At 44.4% G+C, this 18928-nt stretch overlaps 2 protein-coding genes across 7 annotated transcripts in view; one reads left to right on the top strand and one right to left on the bottom strand.

Annotated features, from left to right (window-relative positions):
• The window catches only part of CTNNA2 (catenin alpha 2), a 1267087-nt gene that overhangs the window by 852715 nt on the left and 395444 nt on the right, over nt 1-18928 (top strand). The gene's annotated exons all lie outside the window — the stretch shown is intronic.
• On the bottom strand, nt 9086-11927 carry LRRTM1 (leucine rich repeat transmembrane neuronal 1). The gene is made up of 2 exons (XM_004369148.1): nt 11335-11927; nt 9086-11071 (listed from the first exon to the last, which is right to left on the bottom strand). Exon 2 carries the CDS (start codon nt 11010-11012, stop codon nt 9444-9446), a length of 1569 nt encoding a protein of 522 aa, XP_004369205.1. The 5' UTR covers nt 11013-11071; nt 11335-11927; the 3' UTR covers nt 9086-9443.

Here is an 18928-nt window from a genome sequence, read left to right as displayed (position 1 = left end):
TTGCCATGCACATAGTAAGTAACACCAATGTGAGGGTTGCCTTTCAGAAAAGGATCAGGAAGAAGTGGATGTCTCTTCTGCACGCTGTCCTGGTGAATCTCTTGCCAATGCCTCACCTTCACAGGTGCTATCATTTGCAAGTTAATTTTTTCTGTGATTCATTCAATAAATACTTAAAAATCCTTGAACGGGAAATGCTATGCTACTTTGATTGAGTGAGTTGAGCAATACAATGAGAACTAAAAAATTCGTAACTACTGGTATGCTACCTTTAGTTGCACTGCAGCTACAACAGTTTCTCCTCTTTTCTTCCTGCAATATTTGTTCTTTTTCCATTTGTACCTTTATGATTTTTGATATAGTGTGCAAAAAAGGATCAATATGAGACACTTAGGTAAAAGTGGCCTGGGCAACAAGCAAAAGAGTGAAGCTGAATTCCAAGAAGGACCATTATTTTTAGAACAAAAAATATAATAGAGACTCAGTTGCAGGGAAATATAGATTTCACTGCAAACACAATCACTATGGAGCAGAGACAGTGAGAAGAAATCACAGAGGGCATGCTTGTTCTGCAGCTGAGGGACAAATGACAGGATTGCTTTGGCCAGCTGAAGACAGATTGTTGAATTGTTCCATTAATTGTGTATAACTTGGCTTTTCCAGACCTTTCTGTGGCAGTTGAATCCCAGCTTTTGCTTGTCACTGAGCCATTTCATTTTTATCCAAGGCTGCCTGCAATCTCTCTGAGATAGAAGTCCATGGCCACACAGTTTGCAATATTGAGAATTCTTAATTGACAACAAACATGTTGATGGTGGACGCATAATAGGACACGGCTTTTAAAGAGGGCATTGGTTTAAGGAGATAAAATATGCTGGAAGATTCAATCTGTATACTGGCTTTATTTTAAGCTCTGTAAACGGTTGGTGGATCTGGTCTTAGACATAAGTAACCACCTGAGTTGTTTCATTTGAAAGGGACAATGAAGGATCTCCTGACCAAATACATATCACCCAGCTGTTCCAATGTCTGAAATTTGAGCATTAGAGCTATTTCTTTAGGTTATTTTCTCCAAAGACCTTTGTTTAAGGTGCAAATATCTCTGGGTGGAATTGTTACCACCATCCATCAATGTTCTGCTAGAATCTAGTTTTCAGATTCTTTGAAGGGTCGATGGCAGTGGGCTGAGTGGAAAGGAAACACTTTGGTGCAAGGAGTATTTGGGAAGAGTTGATACCTATTTGGATGTCTCAGAGGCATCATCATGGAGGTACCAGGTTTCTGTGGCAAAGAAAAAATCGTCAGGCATGGAGCAGGGGCACAGACGAGGCTGTCGTGGGACTGTGTTGACAAATTTTGTAATTGCCGAGACTCCAGCTGGAGAAGGAGAAAGCATGGGAGAGTGTGTTTAATGTATGTCCTCTAGAACTCTCCTGGAAGAGTTATGGATTTTTGTGTTTTGAACAGGACTAGCCCTGCCTCATAAGGACACAGTCAATCAGAAAAGGAAAGGGAAGTGGTAGAAGAGGAAGGACTCAGAATTTAAAGAGGCAGTTCTGGGTTTCAGGCCTGGCTGTAGCTTGGGAAAGTTACTTAACATCTTCTGATCTGAGTCTTCTTGCCTTCAAAATGGGTAAAGTTTGTATCTGCCTTGCAAGATTGTTGGGAAAATTAAAATAAATGAAATAATGTAAAGAGCACTTTGTAAACTAGAGAGTGCTCTGAAGCAAATTACAAGCACACCTATGCTTGTGCATCCCTCTCACATCAGCCCCACTAGGTGGAGTCAAGGTATGGCCTTCTCACTTAACACTGGCCCTACTCACCCCAGTCACCCGCCCACCATGGATTTTTAAAGAGCTACAGTCAGACTTATGGATCTGGAAGTTGCCTGAGCCGTACATGCTGTGATTCTTGTGACCTTCTAGCTCAGTGGTTCTTAACCTTGGCTGAACTTTGGAGTCACCTGGGAAACTTCAGAGAATCTCCACTCCAAGGCCACACCTCAGACAAATTAAATCAGGCTCTCCTGGGGTGAGACCCAGGTATCAGTATTTATTAAAGCTTCCAAGTGATACCAATGTGTAGCCAAGGTTGAGAAGCTGAGAAGCATTCTCCTAGCTGAGCAAAAGAGAAAGCCACCGCTAAGCCATGTTTTATTTGTTTGTTTTTCCCTCATAAAGTAGGGCAAAAAACAAAAAAAGGCTTTCTAACACTGCATTGAAAAGAAGTAAACAGCCAACATGGTAGGTCAGAAAAAGACAGAAATGACTGAAAAGGATTGAGGAGTCAGTGAACACAGCTACTTATGGTGATTACTTGAGCAACCGATCTTGAAACTCCCTCTCCTCTCAATTTTTCTCTTCTCCTTCTCCCTTTCCCTCTCCCTCCTATCTCTCTATCTCTATGTCCTTCTAACCATCCCTCCATTTCTCTATCTCTTTCTGTCTGTCTGTCTCTCATTTCACTAAAGGGCTCTGAACTCCTAATAGCAATTGTGACCACTTACCCACATTTAGTTATTTTATGAGTCCTATACTAATATTTTTCTGCTCCCCCCAGCCCACAATGGCATTCCTCCGCTTTGCTTATTGCTCCTGCTTCACAGCATATCCCCATCCCTGTGTCTCACGTGTGGGTAAGTGTGAGTGCATGAGTGTGTCCTCTCTAGGATTTCCTTTCATCACTTTTAGCACATTCTAAAAAACAGTTTTTCCCACCCACACATGCCTGAGTGTTGTCAGCTCTGTTTCCCTGTATCCCCACACACCACTCTGAAGACCCTATCTCTTGTGATTTTCTATCTACCTTTTCTCATTCATATGCAGGCAAGCCTTGATGAATCAGATTGTCTGGGGAATGGAGGTTCAGGTGAATTTTAATTTTCTGGTTAAGTGACACTGGCTTGAAAACCACTTTTGTCTCGTGTTTTATTGTTGCAGAAAATTGTAAAATAGAGGCACAGAACTCGAAGGATTCTTAGGGAATCTCTGGATGAATGCTTGAATCTTCCTAAAGACAAACAAAGGCCCACTGAAGTAAGACGATTATCAGATGATCACAAGGCATGTCCTTAACAGCACCAGGTCTGAAGACCAAGTTTCCTGATTTTAGATCCTGTGTCTTCTAGAGGTGGCGGGCTCACAGATCTCACACCGGCCTGCAGAAGGGTTTTGGTTAACCAGGGGCAGTCAAGTGTGAATTGTCTGCAAAAAAGTGAACTCTCCTTTCCCCTCATAACGCCATTATGTCCATGAACTTCACTCATCTATGTTGCCTGCCTGGCCCCAAATGCATTTTCGTTTGTGGTGCCTGCCTCTGTAGACCATCCTCCTTCTGAAGTCTGAGATCACCTCTCTGATTAATACACTCTCCTCACTAGACTGAGCACATTGATTTAAAAAATCGAGGCTAATTCCCACCTCTGAGACATCCCAGGCTGGGCTGGAGAAGCAGAAAGCACAGACAGGTGGGCTGAGTTTGTTCAGACTCCAGAACACCTCCTGGAAGGAATATCATGTTTCTCATTTTCCTTCTTGTTAATTACATCTCCACTGTTAGCTTGATTTGATTTTTATTTTCTGTTTCCTAAATGAGGTATTGCTTAAGCAAAAGTGGGTCAATTGAGGGTTCTAACTAGTTTTGTCCCAGTTAATTTAAGTTTTGCCATATGTTCTTTGAGAAGCATGTGCTAACTACAGCTCCTTTTGCCTGATTGGCAACCAACCTGAGGGTTTTTAATTTAGGCGTCTGGTTTCCTGGCAAGAACTAGGAAGATGAAAAGGGAATAGATCTAGGTGAACCAAAACCTAATTCATCAGAAAGGCCCCTCCATGCAAAGCTGGAACACAGTGTGTTGGTTCAGACAGCCTCACTACTTTATACCATGAAACAGGGCTTCTCAATCTTGGCACTCTTGACATTTTGGGCCAAATATATATATATATTTCCGGGGGCGGGGGGGGGCGATGTCCTACGCATGCTAGAATGTTTAGCAGCATACTTGACCTCTACCCACTAGATGCACACCCCCCATCCTATTAACAAATAGACATTACCAAAATTCCACTGGGTGGCAAATTCACCCCTGGTTGAGAACCACTGCCACAGAGGTACAGTCCATCTAATCATAAAAAAAGAAATGGGGATAAGTCCCTGACAGGAACATATGGATGCCCATACCTTACTCTGAGTCCAGACTCCTCCGGTAAGATGCTGGACTGGATGATTACTGGACCTTTTTGCTCCCATAGGCCTGTGAAAGGCTTCCTCTATTGGCAGAGCCCTGAATTACACAATTTCTAGGGGCCAGAGCAAAGGAAGTTGTTGCCAGAATTTCTGAATTTGAACATCGTACCCATGTTATTCAACAAGAATGCACTGGGCATGGACCTTGTACTCAGACTAGTCCTAGGCTCTTTGCTGGGTGGAGAAGTAGGTAGTTCAAGGGAAGAAGAAACCAGGGCTAGCAAGAAGGCCACCACTATGGACCTAAGTGCTCCCACTTACTGTCTGGGTGACTTTGCACCAAGGACTTAACCTCTCTAACCTTGGGTTCCTCATCTAAAGATAAGGTTCCTAGTACCTTCCTCACAGATTGAGATCTATGTAAAGGCATCTGTACAAAGTAACCACTGAGTAAATTTTAGTTTTCTCCATCTCATTCTCATCTCTGACTCAAAGCCAAAGATGCAAAAGCAAGACCCCTTGCTTTGGATTAAAAAAAAAAAAAAGTCTTAAGAAATCAAGTCCAATTGAGGAGGAAGGCTGAGAGATTGTGCCCAGTCAGGAATAAGAATTTTGTTTCCTGAATCCCTGGAAAAGAATCATGGCAGAGGATATTTTTAATGGCAGAATGCGTGTTTCCTAAATCTTGAGGTGGAAAATACTCTCAAAAGAATGTTTTGCCATTTGTTGGCTGGCACCACGTGACAGCAGGCATACACTCAGGAGTGGATTAACCAGCAAGCACAGCATGCACCCGCTTGTGTTGAGCAAGGCACGCATGGGCTTAATTGTATTTACTTACTAATCTGTGGTGAACAATTTCACATGGGTTCCACCACATCCTTGACGTGGTGTGGGACAGGTGAAATTGTGCAATGCAGATTGGTGGGAAGGCAGATTGGGCTTGTGCGTACCTAGCTTATTGGGTAACCCAGCCCTGCACACTGTTGCATGGTCTGAGGGACCCAGAAGCTTCCCCTAGCCTGCAGAAAGTCCACCGACTATTCACAAATGTCTGAAAATACAGGTGGCCATATCAGTCCTTTGCATCTCAGATGCGACTGAGTTTATGGGATTCTTTCCTGAGAGAAGGAAAAAGAAAGTATGAGGGTAATTAATGCTAGAGGGTAGTCGTGTGTGTACTGTTATACATATGGGCATATATTTGGTTATATATGTATGTGTGTGTATATGGATAGGGATATATAACGTCCCTCGAAATTTATTTCAGGAGCCTGTTTAATTGTCACATTCTAGTTAACTCCTTGTTATTTGGCATTCCATCAATGGCAAATCCAAATCAACCTGTATAACAACCCATCTAGAGAAGTGATGAGTACTTTGACTTCCCTGAACCATTATGATACCCATCCTCCAAAACCAATACGAATGTTGGTCTTCGCATAATGCTTTCTATGAGAGGGCTATCTGATGATCCACCAGTACCCTCTTCTATATGGCCCTGCCAGATAACAGAACAGGCAGCAAACTTGCTGACAAGTCAGTTAATATAACCCAGAAACACGGGCAGCCCCTAATCCTTTCAGTGATCTGTGTGCAGTTGCTTAGGGAACTTGGGAGGAATAAAAGTGGCATTTGCCCCTCTAATTACTTACACATACTTGTAAATATGTTGGTGACGCTAAGTCATACCAAATGTCTGCCTTCCTGGAGGCAGGGAGAAAAGGTAAGCACTCTTAGACTTTGAGGAGCTTGGAAGCATATGAAAACAGGTGTTTAAAAAAATGCTTCCTTTGAATGGAATAACCTTTTCTTTGTGATGCCTCTTTACAGTCGTGCGCACATGGGGCATGTTGTAGGGTATGTGGGCTGGCTAGCTTGGCTGAAGAGACACTGTCAGGGGCTGCAGTTTCTTGGGGTGCAGACTTAAGGATGGGTTTCATGTAATCTGCTCCTTCTGGCACAATTTAAAAAACTACTAGGGCTAAAACTGGTTGGAGAAATGTCATTTGTCTTTTGAAAAGACTTTAGTCTATATAAATATTCGAAAAACCTCAGTACCATTGCTGAACTTTAATCAGCTGGGGAGGTACTGTAAATGGAGGGTTAATCCATCACAATGCCCAGGAAGAGACATGAATTGTGGCCTTAAGTTCTTTTCAGACAGCACAGGATAATGAGATTAGCACCCTCTGTGGGAAGGACAACAACAACAAAAATGGTGCTACACCTTTAAAAATTAGATTCCCTTTTAACTGCTCAGGAGTTTGCTTAGAGGGGTCAGAGCAAGTTTCTTGAAGCTTAGAGATTAATTAATTTGCAAAAGAAAAGACTTCTCGTGTCACAAAACCTTAGTTAAAACTACCACTTTCCCTAATCCTTTAATTCTCCCTCCCCCTGCTATTCTCCAAACAAGGGGAGCATGAGCACGAAATGCTGTGAGCTAAATTCCTCTGTGTAGAAAACATATTTGCTTGCCTAGACGCACTACGTGGGAATGTATAGGCACACACACAAAGTAAGAACCCAGCTTTCTATGGTCATCATTTGTTCTCAAGGTCTCAGATTGCAGAGCCCTTTTCATCATGATCTTTCATTAGATCTGCTTGGACTTAAATATCTTTTACGTATATAGTGTTCAATTGTATGGGGGGGGCATAGCAGCATAAAACAAGTACGATTATTCTCTTTCTCATGGCCACTTTTAAAAAAAAGAAAGAAAAAGTCTCTGGGGACAAGCAATAAACTCTATATACAGTTTCCAATACCCATATTTCTAGTGGTGGTGGTGAAGGTAAGGGGAGCCTGTGGTTTTGTTGTTTGCCGGAAAGGCTTTGCTTCTGGAAGCTCTGCCTCTAAGCACACCAACACAACCCTGAGTGCACCCAGCCAGAGCAGCTTTTGACACTGGATTCCTGTAGCCTTCCTGTGAGGTTAAATTAATAGACTCAAAAAGAGCCTTCCTTCCATTGCCACAATTGGGGGATTTTTCCAAAAAGAAAAAGCATGCTGTCTTCTAGAGGAGGGCTCTTTAGTGGGCTTTAATTATAGATGAGAGGTACAGCCCAGAGAGAACCTTGTTCCTGCTAGCCCCTGCCCTCCAAGGGGTATGCTAGTTATAATGGCAACCCCAAATGATCATGTGTAGACTAAATCCCAAACCTCCTCCTCAAAGTTAGCAAACAAAGCACCTCTCTTCTAGAACATTAACAGTCTGAATGGGTGTTAGATACATGTTGTGTGTCATAATGTCATGTTTCACTTACAACAACGCAGGATGAAGTTTCCTGGTGAGGAAGAATGAGTTGGGGTGGGTGGGGGATTTAAAGAAGCTCTCTGCCTAGGCTGGACATCTGAAAAACATCTGCAAAATATGTCTCTGAAAGAGCCTCTTAAAAGCAGTATTTTTAGGCATATTGGTTTCTCCATAGGTAGAAGAGAAACCTCCCACCAGTCCTTAGTTTAGGTAAACCTCCTGCTGATGCCATTCGCATTTCAAAAAGCTGACTTTGCCTCTTTAGGTTGGTGGCTGGAGGCGTTTGCATTTGCAGGGATGGTAGTGTTTTATTTTTCCCCATTCCTCTGTTATTTGGACCTTTCTCTTTTAAAAAAAAAAAAAAAAAGCGACCCTCTAGTATCATTGAGGAGGGTAAAACCTGAGTTTGAGAAAGACTTCTGGACATGGACAACATTGCTTCGGTTTTTACCATCTGCCATCCATGACAGTTTATTTCAATCATACATTTGCTTAATTGTTAGCTAGGGAAAGACCCCTCCCTTCCAGCACACACTCCTCCCCCTTTCTCTTCACCCACATCCACCAACTGCTACTACCACCACCTCCACACTCTTTGAGTTCAATCAACAACCTAAATCTCAATGATGGAACCTGAAACCTAAGAGCGGATGGGAAGGGGAAATCACTGCTCTGAACACAGAAAATAAAAATTAAAAAACAGGAAAAGCAAGCATTACACGGAAGGGCAAAATCTCAAATGAAGCAGCTTTTCTGTCTTGGATTAACAAATGCTCACTGGTCTTTATTATTCCCATCATTCCCCTTTACAATTCCTAGATTGAATAATATGCAAACACATTATCAAATGATGATCCCCACCTCCCACTGGATCTTGTCTGCCCCTAATGTCTCCTGCTACAAGTCATAACCCTGCAGCCCTTTCTCCCTTCCTCCTAAGTAGGATTTTTTCACCATTTCCCATAGTAACTAGGAGCGTGCTATCACTGCTCTGAGCTTGAGCTTGCTGCAGTCTTAGCAATGTACTCCAGAAGCACAGCTTTCATCACTGAGCATTTGGATTCTGCCTCACTCCCTTCAGCTAGACTACAGACAGGAGAACTGAGGGGCTCTCTTTCACAAGGGAGGTATGAAAAGGGGCACAAATGCTACTAAGTCTGGTGACTTAAGGGGCATAAGAGAATTATGAGCAAGTGGCATTTGGGAGTGAGGTTTTAAATTGATTTGAAAGATAGTTACATTATGTGCAAAAATATTTCTTTTCCACAGGATAAACTGTCCAACACTGCCTTTTAAAACCCATTTGCGATGATCTCTGCCTTAAAAACTGAGCAGTGATGCCCAGTTCTCAGTCCATCTTTCATTTCACTTGCTTTAAAGTGGCGAGATTGCACTGTCCCCCACAATCTATAAAATACAAAGGTTCTTGCTAATTCTTCAGTCCTTGCTCATGTGGATTAAATGAGCCTGAATCATTACACTGATGAGCTTTTTTGTCCTTCTTAAAATTCCAAATTGAATCTGATTATTTTGCCGCTGGATTTCCCTCTGGCCACTGGGTACCCCCAAGGAAGGACATTTTAACTGTTGCTTCTCTTGTAACACAGGTAGCAATTCATTTAGGTTACACAAGTCTGTAAAAACTGTAAATGCTATTTTATTTTAAACATTTTAGTTTACAAAAAAAAATGATTGGTACCTTTTTACACTCTCAGATTCCTGAATATGGACAGATCTTCAAAGGGAGGAAGGAGTTCTCATATGAAATTTAAGATAGACTGTCCTGAAGGTTATGGGGTGGGGTTTTGTTGTGTTTTATTTCGTTTTTGTTTTAAGACACAATAAAGCTAAAATGTTAAGTCTCTGGGAGAGATCCCCTTACAGTTTCAGTCAAGGAGCATTAGAGTACAGACAAGGAGACCCCAGCCTGGCGCCCGCTGGCCCGCCCTGGCTGCCCAGTCGTATTTGGTAGCGCACGGGTTGAGAGCCACTGGGACAATCACACCTCGCATTCCCTGGCAGGCTGCTGGTGGCAGGTACAGGAGCCGTACTCGTTGATGATCACCAGGGCTCCCTCAATGTGGTTCGGTTTGTAATCAACGTAGTATTCCTGGGCAGACATGGCAGCCATCTGATGCATGGTCTGTTTCTGCTTTTGCTTTCTGCGCTGCGTGACAAAGCACTGTCTCAGTTGCCTGAGGCTGGCGGGGAAACACTTCCAGGACACATAAAGCACCAGGACCACGATGAGGAAGGAGAAGATGAGGGCCATGGTACCCGTGACCACCTTGTGGATCTGTACCGCATTCTCGGCGTGCTCGCCGCCAGGAAGAGCCACGGTGGCAGGCTCCAGCGTGCCGTCGGGCTGCCCCTCCTGGCCGTCCGCGAGCGTGGTGACCGGGCTGGCAGGGGGTCCCTGGTCACTACGGTTAGTGACGGCCGAGAGCAAGTGGCCGCTGGTGGGCTCGGCCCCATCCTCGCACAGGTGGAAGGCGTACACGGCATCCAGGACGTCCTCGCCCTGCGCGTACTCGGGGCTGGCGCACTGCAAGTTGCCATCGTAGCGCCCCTGGAAGTTGCTGAGCCACGAGGCCAGCGCGCACACGTTGCGACCGCAGTCCCACAGGTTCCCGGCCAAGGTGATGCTCGTCAGCGACTTCCAGGAGTTGAGAATGCGGGGCTCGATGTAGGTGAGGCGGTTGGAGTCCAACTGCAAGGACTGCAGGTGCGGCACCGTCTCGAACACGTGGGGCTCCATGTACTCGATCTCGTTGCCCGACAAGTCCATTTTCTCCAGGTTCCAAACCCAGTCCAGCGAGCTGACCACAATGGCCACCTTGTTCCTACGCAGGCAGAGAGAGTGCAGGGAGATGAGGCGCGGGAAGTGGGCGAAGTTCACCTTGACCAAGTCGTTGTGCTCCAGGTGCAGCTCGGTGAGCTTGAACAAGCCGGCGAAAGAGTTGCGCGCCAGGCTCTTGAGCTGATTGTATCCGATGTCGAGAAACTTGAGGCTGCGACAGTCCTGGAAGATGCGCACGGGCACGAACCGGATGGCGTTGGCTCGCATGTGCAGCGTGGTGAGCTTCCGCAGCCCGTGGAAGAGGTCGGGGGCGAGCGCCTGCAGCTTGTTGTAGGAGAGGTCCACGCTGCGCAGGTTGGGCATGGGCCGGAAGGTGGTGTTGGCCAGCTGGGTGATCTGGTTGGAACTCAGCGTGAGTTCCTTAACTCGGCGCAGTTTCTGAAAGGCGTCCCCCTGCACCGAGCAGATGTGATTGTGATCCAGATAGAGCCACGTGAGCTGCATTAACCCCGTGAACTGGCCGGCGCGCAGCTCCGAGAGGCTGTTGTAGCGCAGGGACAAGCCCAGCAGGCCGGACAGGTTGTGGGGCGCCTCGGTGAGGTTGAGCGCCTCGCAGTACAGCAGCCGCCCCTCGCACCGGCACAGCTGCGGGCACCCGCTGGGGGCGGCGGGCAGCATCTGAAAGCAGGCCCCCAGCAGACACAAGACCACCCCCGAGGGCCTCCTCAGCAGCCAGCATAGACAGAGACCGAGCAGCAGGAAATCCATTAGCGAGAATCTTTCCAGAGAGGCTGGAGAATGTCCATTGGAAGCGCTCGGTCAGAAATCTACATCATATTTTATTCCGAGAGAGGGGGAGGGGGAGAAAAGGGCAAAAAATCAAATAAATATCTAGAAATAAAGAAGGACCTCCCTCCCCAAAACCACACATTCACCTCTAAGCATGCAGAAAGCTGGGCAGCATGGAAAGTTCACAGCTACGGAAAGATCAAAGAGATGGTGATTTGGTCCATGTTAGATGCTGCAGCAAAGAAAAGGGAGGAAAAAAAAATCTTCGGGAAAGAATTTAATTAAAAAGTGTCTTACCCACCCTTTTCCAGAGAGTGACAACCTCCATTCAGCTGCTCCCTTTGTGTGCAGGCTAATTATATGCAGGGCGAGAGAAGACCCCTCTGTGTTTCCGAGGCAGCCCCGGTCCGCGGCCGGCGGATCTGGCAGGCGCACAATGTCTCACTTTGCTGCTCGGCTCGGGGCTGCAAGGGCGGCCGGCGAGGTGGGGAGGCGACTTCTAGGACCCGCAAGTTTCCCAACTACGTGCCGGAGCCTGGGCTTCGCCTTCCTGCGGTCGTCCTTTCCCTCTGCAGTTCGGACTGTGACGTTGTGGGGGAAAAAAACTCCAAACTCGGGGCTCGCGACTCCCCAGGATTTGACAGTCTGGTTAATGTCCGTCATTGGAAACGACCACTGACCGGCGCCACCTTTTACTCCGCGGAGACTGCCTGCCATTCGCGCCCGGGGCGGCTGCCGGGAGCGGGCTCGCTCATGCTTTGCGGGCGGCAGGCGACGACGAGGTGCGGGCGGCGCGGGCGGCGGCGCGGGGAGCGTCGTGCGGCGCCCGGGCGCCTTCCCTCCGCCTGGCAGTGTGCGGCGCGAGCTTGCACAGGCACCTACTGCTCACTGAGTGTCGTAAGCTGCTCACGATTGTGCGTCTTCCCCGAGCACCTCAGACATGGGCAGATTGAGAAGGGGTGGGCATAAAACCAACATTGTACCGAACCACTAAAGTAATATATGTTCTTTGAGGAAATGAAAAACACTTTCAGCTTTTTTGTCCGTATTTCAGAAAGGGTAGGGGTGGAGGTGGGGGTAGCGTCATCAACGACAAGATACTTCTAAGTGGGAAACTGAAATATTCTGTTCTCTCCCCCTTCCTTTTCGGAGGATTTTGTTTTTTCCTCTTTTGAAGCTGTCTACGTATAAGAGATACGTAGGAATCTGTAGAGAAATCAACATTTGGTCCTTTGCTTTAGAAAAGCAACTTGAGAGGAGGCAGGGGAAGATTTCTTTTTTTTTTTTTCCTTGCGGGCACTGGAGTTCTGCAGTTGGCCAGCCCTTGGTGGTGGTGGATGGAGGAATGCTTTCCAAACCCAGCTGGCTTAGGAAGCCATCCCAGACCCTGTGGGTGAGACCTAGGGTGGCAGAAACAGCTGTCTGTGTACAGGGAGGCTTGACTGAGATCTCACTGGGGCTTCACCGTTCTCCGTAGATAGCTATGGGGTCCCCGTGGATTAAAGACAGATTCTGCTGTATGACATAGGAGAGCTGACCCCTGACATGCAGGTCATGGTGATGACTGTGCCCTGCCGTGCACTCCGCTCCAGAAGAATGTGCTAGAGAATGGATGGGGAAGGGGTATGCAAAACATAATGAAGCCTGCTCGCCTCCATACACATACCCAGAAATTTGATGCTGCACTAAATTGTGCTACTTTTCCTCAAAGTATGAATAGCAGCCTTTGTCTGATATCTGATTATTTCCATTCACAGCCATTCGTAGGTAGGGGTTCTTACAATGAGCTGTCTCTCCTTCCAACTGGTGTGGAGAGAGGGTCTGCACCGCTAATGGCAGGTATCTGTTGGCCTTCTGTAAAAAATAAAATAAATATCCTCAAAGATGGCTGCGAAGCCTTGCTGGGAAGAGTGAGTGTGGGCAAGCTTACCTTCTTGACAAGGATGCCCCATTAGGTGACAGGGAGAATCAAATGTGACTCTCCAGTTCCTCTCTTTGAATTTCCATAATTTCTCCCTCAAACTGAAAAGAAGTGGCATTATCTAGAGTGGTATTCACTTTGATAGGAGTCAGGGTGGATTACCAGAGCTCCCAGGTTTGATTGATTTTGGATGAGAACTGGTTGTTCCTTAACATTCAAGCTGAAGAGGTCAACTAGTAGAATCAAAGTCACCAAAGACGGGAGGTACTTTTCAGGAAAAGTCATATGAACAAAAGCATGAATCATTCCATTTTATATTCGTCTGAGCTCTGCCCTGGTCATTCGTCTCTGAGATGCTTCATTTAATTGCAAGGAACACAAATCTTAAATGTCCGAGACATTGCATGTTGTCTTAGGAGCTAGAAGAGACAGTAGAAAATCAACGTCCTTAGTTTTGCACATGGCAAAACTGAGGCCCAGAGACATCAGAGGATCATCTAAGGTCACACAGCCTTACTGGCACAGATGAGCTTTCTGATGCCCCTCCACATGCTGTTCTTCCTTTGCCGTTCTTGATGGTTGCCTCTCCATTGCTCTTGCCTCCTATCTAACTCTGGACCTAGCACCTGCAGGTTTCGTCCTGGCACCTCGGAGGTGCTGCAGAACACTTTAACGGACAATTTCACTATCAAGTGGTTTCACCTCTTGCCAATCCAATTATTCCTGACAGCAGGCTGGCTGATTTAGCCATAAACTCTAAAAGGTTTGGGGGGGGGGGGATGGGTAGGGGTAAACAGCGGCCAGCCACTCAGCACACGTTCTAAGTACAAGCCACCCAATCCCCATGGCTGCTAGGAAGAAATTCCTCCCAATGCAGGCAGCTTGGCAGAGTGGTGACAGAGGCTGCCAAATGGGCAAGAAGAGGTCCCACTTTGGATGTTACTTGATTTGTAGAGCTGGTACAGAGAGGCAGAAAAGAGTTGAGTGTTGGCAAGAAGGAAAAAGAATAAAATTAAACTCACTGCGTTTATATGTGAGTTTTCTTCTAAGTATGCTACCCAAAACTCAGAAGATGCTTCTAAGCTGTAATTAATATATATACATATATACATACACACACACATTGCTTTTCACATTCTTATCCTGTAAATGATTTCATCTGGATGGTATCTAAGCCTTTCCCACCTCTAATGTGGCAAGTTTGCATCTTTTCTACAGTTTTAAACCCCTTGGCAGAACCGTATACATTAACAGATTGAAATGAGCTTTATTGAAATTTAGCTATTCTAAGTCATCTAAGTTGCAGAATCTCAATTTATTATGTATTTAAAGCATACCAGCACTGATTAAATCAATGCAAATTAGGTTAAATAAGAACAACATGAATCAAGTGTTTCAGCAAAGTTGAGAAACAACAACTTTTGAGTCACCACAGCAAGTTGATATGGCTGTTTTTCACAAGTTTTAATTTCATGCTTCGAAGTGTCCAAGATGCTTAAAAGGAGAAAAAGAAATTAGTTCACCTGAAGTTCTCTTTCCTCTTGTTTTTTCCTCATATACCTCTGTACCTGTCTTGTGAGAATGACTAATTTAATAGTTATAATGTGGCCATGGTGTATACTTGGTGAATCTCTTATTCTGAGTTTACCATGGATATCTGTTGGTGAATGTCTTCAGTGTTGGATGTCTGATAAGACACTGCACACACTTTGCAAACACTCTTTCCATTTTTCATGTTTGTATGGGAAATAAGCTTGAGCCTGTCTTAACTGAACACTATAGCAACAATGCTAATAGCTGGTGTCAAGAATACCACCCAAAGCCATCAGACAAACATGTGATTGGGAACTGAGGTCAGACCATTAGTCTGGGGTCCAAAAATCGTGAAAATGTGGATTCAGCAAATAGGAAGGAAGTCTAGGGTACTTGACGTGTGAATTGCACTGCCAGGAAATAATCTGGACCTACGGAAACTGAAGGAAGAAGGGAGAAGCTCATGGAGCAAACTGGTGGGGTCAGAGAGGCCAGAAGTGTAGCTTGAAGGAGGGAGAGGTGGATAATTCCTTCTCTCCTCAACCTTATATATTAACCTCTGCGTAATAAACGCTTCCTCTTTTTCTTGGTTTTACATATTGTGGCAGCAGGTCATATGCATTTTTTGGAGGGATATGTCAAGTCTCCCATTTCATCTCAACTGAAGGCCACGTCCAATTTATTCATTTTATCTAAATAATTTGTGAATCAAGAGGTACAGGTGAAAAAGCCTGAAATGAATGTGGATTCTGGGAATTGGCTTTCCATTAGTGTTCTTTGTTAGTGTTCAAGGAAAGAAAAATTTGAGTGGCGATTTTAATGTTCTGTCATCACTAGTACCAGCCTAGACCTTGATCTTTATGCTGTTGTCTTTAATTTTCAGTAGCACTGAACCATGGCTTTGCTTTAAAAGGAAACATTCAGAGAAAAATGGGGGAGGGTGGGAGTCACAATTTCAGGAGGAGAGAATGAGCTCTGTTGTTTCTATGGGCACACACCATACAACTGGCATTTTCTAGGTGCCGCTAAAGATGTGTGTGGAGACTAAGGATGAGGACCTTAAGGCTTCTCTCAGGAGATCTACTTAGGAGAAACAAATTAGAATGGTAAGGGTTTTTTCTTATCAAACTTTATTCTCCTTTTAAAAACAAGGTTGTAGTAGTATGGATAGCAATAAAGGAAGTAGCTAGCATGCACAATGCATGGTGTGAGTAATGGAAGTAAACAAAACAAAATATATTGACTCAGTCCCTTCCTCCAGGAACTTCAGATAGGAAAGAGAAGCAGACACTGAAAAAATTCTTAGATATTACTTGTCTATGTATTGCCCAGTGCTTGAAAGGAAATGACTAGAGAGGATACAGATGAGAAGAGCTGACAGGTCAGATGTGACCATGGAAGACTTCCTTGAAGGAAGTTTATAAAGTTGTTTAATGACCCAAGACATAGGCACAGTGACAGAAGAGGGGTGGGCATCATGAAGGCATGCCGTAAGTACAGGTATGGGAACTGGGATGTTTGTGTCATCATGAGTACATCAATCCCCTGGTACTAGGGGAGGGGAAGGTAAAGAAGGACAAATGGAATCTCAGATTTGGAGAGAGGAAGGCAGTTGACGAAGGGCTTCCAGTGCTGGACTGATAATTTTTGTTTGATGTGTTCTTCTAGTCTCTAAAGCTCAACACCTTAACATTATCTTTGACTCTTGTAATAAACCATTGGGTTTATCTTTAAGTTCATGAGGACTGTCATGCTATCATGGGCCCATGTCTACAGGCTTTCTTTGCACTGCCATATGCTGTAATCATATCATATTATGTTAAATTCTGAGCTGTACTATCTCCATCTTAGCTTAACTTCATTCTAACTCTCCTTCAAGGCTGATGTCAAATCTACTCTATGACCCCTTAACGGATGCCCAGCCCCCTCCCTCTAGGTAAAGTCATCATTCCTTCTGAACTTCACTAGCAGCTTACCTGGGTTTTATTATGCAGAGGTTAATTTATAAGGTTGAGGAGAGAAGGAATTATCCACCTCTCCCTCCTTCAGGCTACACTCCTGGCCTCTCTAATCCTACCAAGTTTGCTCCATGAGCTTCTCCCTTCTACCTCCACATTTCCTTAGGTCCAGATTGTGTTTTGGCAATGTGATTCACACCTCAAGTACTCCAGATTTCCTTACCATTTGTAGAATCCACATTTTCAAGATTTTCTGACCCCAGACTGATGGTCTGACCTCAGTTCCCAATCACATGTTTGCCTGATGGCTTTGGGTGTTATTCTTGACACACCAATTGTGTAGTCCTATTTACTTTAAATGAGAGTGGCAGAAATTTCTAATTATAGTGTTTTAGACCTGAACCCATTGCTGTCAAGTCAATTCCAACTCATAGTGACCCTATAGGATAGAGTAGAACTGCCCCATAGGGTTTTCAAGGAGCAACTGGTAGATTTGAACTGCTGACCTTTTTGATTAACAACCGTAGCACACCTTAGCTCTCAACCACTGCACAACCATGGCTCCTTAGACCTGAAAGGACCTTAAATATCTCTGAGACTAGGAGTAGAAAGATCTCAGTTGGAGTTATGCTTTCCATTTATTATCATTATCTGTAAAATAGGGCCAAGGATGGCTATCTTAAAGGATACTTGGGGGAATTAAACGAGATCATGTATATTAAAATCTTGCAACTCACAATGTGGGGCTGGGACCAGCAGCATGGGAGCTTGTTAGAAATGCTGAATTTCAGCCCTCTCTCTTGACCCACTGAATCAGAATCTACATTTTACCATTAGGCCCACGTGATTCATGTACGTGTTAAAGTTTGAGAAGCATTGTGTTGGAGTACTTGGAAAGTCCAACCTGAAATAAAAACCCAGGTATCCTTGAATCCCTAGTTTCATAGGTTAGCAATTAAAGGGACAGAAATATTAACTGATTGCCCACTGCTGGAAGATTTGGTACAAGAACCATCGCCTCTTAACCGATGTCTTATCTCTCCTATTAGATTTTAAACACATAGAATGCAGGGGCTAATAGTCCCGAGCACTTAGTAGAGCTCTTAATAAAGGTGGTTTTTATGAATGGTACAGTAGGAAGTATAATTTGAAGTAGATGCTAGCTAGTTTTAGGCATCCTCTGGCAGGCTTCTTTCCGTATTACCCTGGTAGGTAATGGTGTTCTGACGTCTTGCATAAGACTTTGGTTACAGGCCCCCAAATCAGGCAAAGTTGCATAGTGATTGATCTGATGGGGCAGCCCAACACATTGCCTCTTCACACATATACAGGCTGTGGGAGAATTAGGACAGCAGGAAAATGGGGCCATGTCAGGGTGCATAAGAGCTGTCTTCCCAGAAAACTATAATGTCACCAGAGTTTGCTTATGTTGCTCCTCAATTTTCCTATCACTGCAGTCACTTGCTACTATGTGTGTATGTATTTGTCATGAACACTTAATTTTTCCCTTTTTATTAGAAAAATGGAAAGTAGATTTTTTTAAAAAAGATGAAAAATAAAGTTTAAAATTAACATTACATAACCTAAAATCCAGCAGTCCAGAGATAAACACCATTAATTTGGGGATATATATATATTTAGAATTTTTATATTTTACTACATTTATATTTTGTAAATATCTGATCACATTATACATACTACTTTGTGACTGTGTTTTCCCATTGTTGATATCTTCCCATATCAAAACTACAAATCAGTAGTGTCATCTTCAATGACTACGAACCATTCTATTTTATTTTATTTAACCAGTCCCCTCTTGCTTATCAATGAGATGTTTCTGATTTTTAGCCATTATAAACTATGCTATGATGAACATCCTCATACACTTACCTTTCCAAACCTGTGCAAATGTGTCCTGAAATTTTAATTCAAAAGCAGGATTGGGTTCAGAGGATGGAGACTTTTAAAAGACTTTGAATATCTAATGTCAAATTGGCTCCCTAATAGATTGTACCTGTTTTCATCCTGAATAGGTCTTTTGCTGCTTCCTCTTCTCCTTGAGAAACCCTACTACACCACAAATTGAAACACCCTTTGGTCCACTCTTCTTCATCAGGCTGGGCCCTGGCAGAGATGCCCACTTGAATCTGTTCTTGGTGCCTGGGAACCATCTTTCTTTGTCATTCTCAATTCCTTACTCCATCCTCTAGAGGCAAATTCCTACTTCAAATGGATGGTTGGGCTTATGGACTCTAATGTTTCTTCTGGCTCAAAGATCCTGGCAGTCCAGGAGCATTTAATTCCTGCATTTTATTAAGCGGCTGGCCAACCAGATTGTTTTCATAAAGGTGTTAATGTCTATAAATGGATTAATGCAATGTTTCTAAAAATGCTCTGTGGAGGTAAGAGTGCTCAAATATAATTGTGAAATGAAGCGTACTCTGTTCTGTTCTTCCAGAGTCACAAGACACTGTTTATCTCCA

This window comes from Trichechus manatus, unplaced genomic scaffold (genome assembly GCF_000243295.1).
Source record: "Trichechus manatus latirostris isolate Lorelei unplaced genomic scaffold, TriManLat1.0 scaffold00004, whole genome shotgun sequence".
In the NCBI taxonomy this organism is placed as follows: Eukaryota; Metazoa; Chordata; class Mammalia; order Sirenia; family Trichechidae; genus Trichechus; species Trichechus manatus.
This window is presented reverse-complemented; position numbering and strand designations above follow the sequence as displayed.